The 6,855-nt window shown below is 40.8% G+C and overlaps 1 protein-coding gene across 1 annotated transcript in view; it reads right to left on the bottom strand.

The window, feature by feature from the left end:
• Window positions 1-394: 394 nt before the first annotated feature.
• The window catches only part of P2RX2 (purinergic receptor P2X 2), a 48,908-nt gene continuing 42,447 nt past the window's right edge, over window positions 395-6,855 (bottom strand). The window contains exons 11-12 of the mRNA XM_089652190.1: window positions 6,662-6,739; window positions 395-2,489 (exon numbers count right to left, since the gene is read on the bottom strand). Of these exons, the coding sequence (XP_089508316.1) occupies window positions 2,289-2,489; window positions 6,662-6,739 (279 nt within the window). The 3' untranslated portion in view covers window positions 395-2,288. The remainder of the gene's footprint in view (window positions 2,490-6,661; window positions 6,740-6,855) is intronic.

Here is a 6,855-nt window from a genome sequence, read left to right as displayed (position 1 = left end):
TGTCCTTCGACAGCTCTTTGGTCTTCACCATAGTGGAGTTTGGAGTGTGACTGTTTGAGGTTGTGGACAGGTGTCTTTTATACTGATAACAAGTTCAAACAGGTGCCATTGATACAGGTAATGAGTGCAGGACAGAGGAGCCTCTTAAAGAAGAAGGTACAGGTCTGTGAGAGCCAGAAATCTTGCTTGTTTGTAGGTGACCAAATACTTATTTTCCACCATAATTTGCAAATAAATTCTTTCCAAATCAACCAATGTGATTGTCTGGATTTGTTTTCTCATTTTGTCTCTAATAGTTGAGGTCTACCTATGATGCCAATTACAGGCCTCTCTCATCTTTTTAAGTGGGATAACTTGCACAATTGGTGGCTGACTAAATACTTTTTTGCCCCACTGTAACTACTACTGGGAAACCAAGGACACCGGTACCGATGTCCTAACATGTGCAGTGTACGCCGATTAAAAAAAAAAAAACATTCAGAAATGAAAAAATAATTTCTTTATAATCCCATTGTGCAATATTAAAGGCATGTAACTATATGACAGCTTTACTAAGCTGTAGTTGACCCTTGCATTCATAATAATAATAACTTCTCATGAGTCACACTGGGCTGATTTACAAACATGGGGAAAATAAAAACTAGAGCTAAAGTGAAGCAGTTGCACTCCGCAACCAATAACAATTCTTGTTTCATTTTCAAACAGAATGAAAGGTAAATCCTGATTGGTTGCTCTACTTGCCTTCCCTGTAGCTTAAGCAAATCAGCCCCATTGTGAGCAAATTACACAAGTGTCAAACTCTGCTTCTGTTCAGGTGTATAAGAAATCCAGCACTCCAGAAAAGCTTTTAGACTTAAATACAGATCTGCTTTTAAATGTTTTATTTATCTTGAAACAAATAATCCAGTGATGAAAATACAGCCTAAAGGATTGCCTTTTAAGAAAGGCCCTTAACCCCTCTCAATGGTAGGTCCATTTGAAGCGCTTTCACTGGCATGACCATTTATTCTCCCATTTAGAAGATTTCATATTTTCCATAGGCTGATCACTTCAGCATGTCTCTGTGTTATGATGTACCTAGTTCAGTCCAAAACTGTATTTTGAATAATTTTACTTTTGGTCAATGTTTACAATCCAAACGTCATGTTGAATCTAAAGAAACATAGCATGTATTCACAGTTTAACGACATCTATAATTTATAACTTTGCATGGAAGTTCATTATAGGCACTCTAAAACCACAAGGAATCCTATAATTGATTTAAAAACACATCTCGGCACTTACAAGCAAAAAGAAAGGAGGAAGGGGAGGGCAGTGAGCAAATAAGGAGGTAATGGAGGTAAATCTGAGACTACAAAGTCCGATCCTTATAATAATTATTGTGAAATCTTGTTATCTACTAAGAGATCATTACTCTTCACTTCCCTGCTCATGGATCCCCAGAGAGACATGGAGTCCAGTACTTAACAAAGAACAAAGTAGAAGCAGAGTACATAAACGGCTACTTGGTATAATATTATAAAAATTAGGGATTGAAGCCAGGGAACTGCAAATGACCAAGATTACAAAAGAACGTAAAAGGAAAAACACAGGTTACAATTAGAATGAGAACCCCAGGTAGTATGTAAGCAAATGTATCAAATGCAGATAAAAATAAATAAAAAAGGAGCAAATGTTAAAGTATTCTTTAAGCAAAAAAAAGATACATAGACACCGCAGAAGACATTTATTGGGGTGATGTTTGTGATGACAATACCATGTCATCACAAATCACTTAGATGCTTGCTTTAATTGTTTTATCCTGCACTAGAAAAATAACAATTAGAATGTCAAGCTGCTAAGGATGGGACAGACCTACATTTTAAAATCATCCCTTCTGTACAATAGGCTATTGGTGTGGAGTTAGAAGAGAATTGTTTGAAAAAGAGAAATACGAACGGTCATCTGCTCTCATTAATGCTGGTGGTCCATTTTTAAGTGCACTATTACTACTGTCTCTCAGTCCAGAGGTTTACAATATTCTTTCTCACTCATCTCAGTGCTCCTTCACTCCTATATCCAGCCCCCAATACTTGTAAAATAGTTCATTTTCTCACCTGTTGTATGCCTCCCTCTTCTATCTAAGATTTATGAAGCCTCTTCAGACTCTCCAGCCTTTTGATGGACTTTATATAGCTCTGGTCTTTTTTCCAAAAAGCTTGCATTTTCCTGAGTTTCATGTAAATGTTTTCCAGTAAAACATTTTGGCCAACAGTTCCAGAGGCAATAGAGGGACTTTGTGTGAAATATCAGCTCCCAGGTGCAGACTCTGTCCTCTCACTCCATGCCTGTTGTCGTCCACTTTCCTGAGTCTTGGTTTCAACTCTTGGGCTGCTGTCTTTGTATGGAGGGTCATGATTGGTACAGAGAGATTCAGAAGTGGCTGGAGAGTCTTGCGGGGAGCTGGCTGTAGTAACTGTTGCAGTATGGGTCTCCTCCAGTTTCCAGACCTGCAGTATAATGAAGATGTGAATGCTGGGTCTGTGTGAGCATTACATTGATAATTGTTGTTAACTGTAACCCAAAAAGTTGCCATTCAGCGCGAAGAATCCTTCAAAAGCAAGTATAGACATAAATATACAAGATAAATACATTACATTTACAAAACTGATAAATTCATTGTCTTACTTTACAGTTTTACACTTGACAATAGAAGACCTGGTTTGGAAATCCACAAATTCTGGCAACTGCCAAAAAGGTTGGAGAGCAGTACGCAAAGGCTCATGCAGATTGCATGGTTTGTCCACACTCCACAGTGAATAAAGCTGATATTTCCATAACAGTCTCTCCATGTTATAAACTAGCTTCAGTACTGTATTATGGTGCCATGGCATGAACATAATTATTGCCATAAATGTAACAGAGTTTGGCCATATTAACAGTAGATTATTGTGCTTTATATGCTATAGCTACTGTGCTAATACCTAAAATAGTAGAGGTATACATTAAGACTTATTTCCTTAATGTCTTGAAAGCACAGTCATGGTCAAATGTATTGGCAAGTTTCTCTTTCGTCCAGAAAGATTAGCTGCAGTGCTATGGGCTGTAAACTTCTTGACAATGCTGCGCACAGTGGACACGGGAACATTAGGATCTGTTAACTGATACAGATCAGTTTAATTACTAATTACAGAAGCATCACAAACTTGGAATGCAATTTCTTACAATTTTGAGAAGGTGCCAATAATTTTGATCAGTCCATTTTTAGAGTTTTGCATGGAATGTGTCAGATTTGGTTTTTTCTCCATCTTTTTTCTCCACCTTGTTTCATACCAATACAAACAAAAGAAATAAACATGAGAATACATAAACATTTTCAACAATTTTCTGGGCGAAGTGGTGCTTTATCTGAGAGAAATGCAGGGTTGCCAATATTTAGTCATGACTGTATATTTAAATCCAAACAATGAAACCCAAAATGTTGTTCCACAGTTTTCACAGTGCTCTGCAAAATGAAGCGTTTCATCTGGAAGTTTAGTTCTACTTTAAAGGCAAAAGGGGATGCCATCATTTTTAAGATTATAAGTTGACAAACTGATGTTTTATATCATTTTTGTACTGTTCATATTTAAAAAAAAAAACGTATTTATTTCTTGTCCATTCAGGGACACAGGAAGTTTTGTACTGTCAGGTTATACAGTGGTAATTGGAGTGAGCCCCCTGGGGTGTACACTGAAATTTACATAACATTGGCAAACAAAAAATGGTAGGCCAGCCTTGGATACCCTCTCCTAATCCCAGCATTCTTCAGTTTTTTGCTAGTGTCCTAGGAGGACAGATGTCTTTTGTTAGAAAAGTCAACCTAATTCTTGCAATATAGTTTCTTGAGCTGGTCTCTATATGCAGCTATTCAGATCGACCTTTCATCAGCCTGACTGGAGTACTGTACCACTTCTGTCAAGGCACATTCCACTAGATCTGTAAATGGCTCTTGGGCTCTTCAGCATCAGGTCGCTGTTTCTCAGATTTGCAAGGCTGTTACCTCTTAATGTTTTACCAGGTGAATTACCAGTACAAAAAATGGCCACTGCCCCAGTCTACAACTGGCCTTCACAGCAAGGAGCATATGAAAGGGCGACGCATGTCAAATAACAAAAGAGAAAAATTCCCAGCTCAACTTGCCAACCAGCCCGCAAACAAACCAAAATAACCTGTCTAACAGTATGCGATAAAAACAGGGGTTTAGTTAGCACACATTTGCAAATACATGCGTAAGCTACAGAGCCTCATTACGGCACCCCGATATTCTGTAGTTCCTAACTTTACAAATGTTTGAGAGCCCCCATAGTAGACCATAATGAATAGCCCAATGGCAGGTGGACCTGAGGGCGCCCACCTCTCCTTAAAGGTACAGGAGTGCACTGGACGCCCAGCATATAGCACAATGGCAGCTAAGGTGTCCAGTGCACCCCCCCTCCACACCAACAATTCAACAGTACAAAAAATGGTCACTGCCCCAGTCTATAACTGGCCTTCACAGCAAGAAGTGCATGAAAGGGCGACTCCTCTGTTACCAGCCTCAGGTGCAAGTTCCTTCAAGTATCTCTTTGATCTGCAGGGAGTCCCCAGTTATGTTGTTTTTAGTGGGTTTGCTAGCATTTTGCCAGGAGCAGACTGACAATTCTTGGGACCCCTGGACAATAGGAGATCATGGGTCCCCCTGTGTCCCTGCCCACACTCTAGACACACCCACACAAAGCTCCACCTACAGGAGGCATTTAAATATCAACTGCAGCATAGCCTACTGGAAGTTCCTGGCTTATTTCTGTAGAAGATCATGGGCACTTCCATGTTTAAATATGGCCGCTACGCGGCAGCCATCTTTATGATGCAACCAGGGGAGTTGTCAGTGTAAGGAAGCTTCGCGTCGGTGCACATCTCTGCACCAACACCAGGTATCTGTCAGCCATGCCGGTGCCCATGCGCACGTGAGTGCATGTGCCGGCATACACAGGTGGGCTATTTAAACCCCTGCTGCACTTAGAATGGTCCCTTCTGGTCTACTATGTTCTGTGCTTGTATCCTGATTCCTGTTATCTACCTGATTTGACCTGACTATGATTGAACTCCGCCTGCACCGATCTGGCTCATCCCTTGACTATCTTCTTGCCTGCTCCTCTGTACCTGATCTGCCCGACTGATCCTGACCCGGCTTGTCGAACACTTCTACCTCTCCTGCCTGTGACTATCTCTGGCTGCCAGCTGCCACGGTTTTCCGTACCTCTGCTATACCTTCCTGCTGCTGCACCTGCTCACCTGCATCCACAACCTACCTGCATCCTGGTCTTCTGGGTCATCACCTGCCAGTTGTCACTGCAGATCCGTCTGCCTGTCACTGCAGACTGGTGCCCTTCCCAGCTCGATACCTTCTGTCTACCCTATCAGGGGTCCCGAACGGGAGTGGTAAGAGGATGCCGTCTCTCCACGTCAGGTTCCCCAACCAGGTACGTTACAGGAGTTTTATGAAAGCAGTGGGTCTGTATGCAAGATCATAAGTTGAGCTCTAAAGCTAGAGAAAGAAGTGTGGCATGTGCAACGCACTGTAGAGTTTGGAGGCTGTAGGTAGCGCCTTCTGGTTACACAGTACAGTAAAGATGCCTGATGATTGAGGGGTTGCCTTGCATGGCCGTTCAGCCCCTTCCTTTTTTTTTAACACTGAGAAAACATGGAAAATCCACTGATCTACTAAAGACCTGAAATATGACAGAAACTCCTATTAGAAACTAAGAGGAGAGAGAGAGGTGGTGTCACCAGCTGCTGTTCACTGGAATATCTCCTAAACATTTACCTTCAGGTAGGCTTCATTATAAGCTTACTTGTAGGTAAAAATGGCACAAAAGAGTTGACTACCACTTTAATAGTAATACACAATATGCTGATGGTTTTAGGTTGCTTAATAATATTAATAATGATGCAGTCACTCCTTAAAGGATAAGTTTTTAGGGTGGAAAACGTAACATGCTCCCAATGCTACAGCCTTTGCCCGATCCCTCACCCTGTGACAGAAGTAGTTCTCCGTACTAGCTGTCACTTTTTAAAAACAGCACAGCCATGCAGGGCTCCGCCCATACGGCTGTGTCATTCATTCAGTGTTCTGTGCACAATTGAACTACAAGTCCCAACAGCCTTAGCGGCTGTCGTCTTCTAGTTCTCAACAAACTACCATGGTGCTGTGGAGTGCCGTGGTAGTTAAATTGATTCTTCCCATCAGTATATCTGCTTGCCCATACATCCACTGCTGAAAAAAGGTCAATCTGGACAGCTGCATATAGAGACCAGCTCAAGCAATGATATTGCAAGAATCTTGATACTGACAGATATGCAAGAGACCTGCATGGCATCAGCAATCTGTTTAACACTGGTGCAATGCTTTGCAGGCTCCTGTAACCAAAAATAATAAATGCACATTTTTTTTACCTGTAAAAAAATGTGCATTTAATATTTTTGGTCAAAAGGTGAACTTATCATTTAATCATTAATACCAACATTTCAACACTTTCATTGAACTAAAGATACATACGACTTTAGAACCTAAGCAATAAGGAGCCTACTGAACTTTATATTAATCTGGTGGCAAGCCATCGATTGTGGGGTTCCAACTTATACAATGCTATCTACTCACCTTATCATATTTTCGCAAGCTGTACATGTGATCTTTGTTCATGAAAGTCAGCAGTATCCAGTCACAGAAAACAGACCCCTAATGGAGATTGAGAAAGGAAAATCTACTAAATATTGATTCACATTGGGATGATAGACTAAAGGTAATATTGGCCATCAATGCTCACCACTAAAATTTATATCATGTCTCACAGG

Source organism: Staurois parvus, unplaced genomic scaffold, assembly GCF_062004578.1.
Source record: "Staurois parvus isolate SC_StPar_1 unplaced genomic scaffold, SC_StPar_1.0 ptg000673l, whole genome shotgun sequence".
Classification (NCBI taxonomy): Eukaryota; Metazoa; Chordata; class Amphibia; order Anura; family Ranidae; genus Staurois; species Staurois parvus.
Note: the sequence above shows the minus strand (reverse complement) of the source record. Positions and strands in the feature narration are given on the sequence as shown.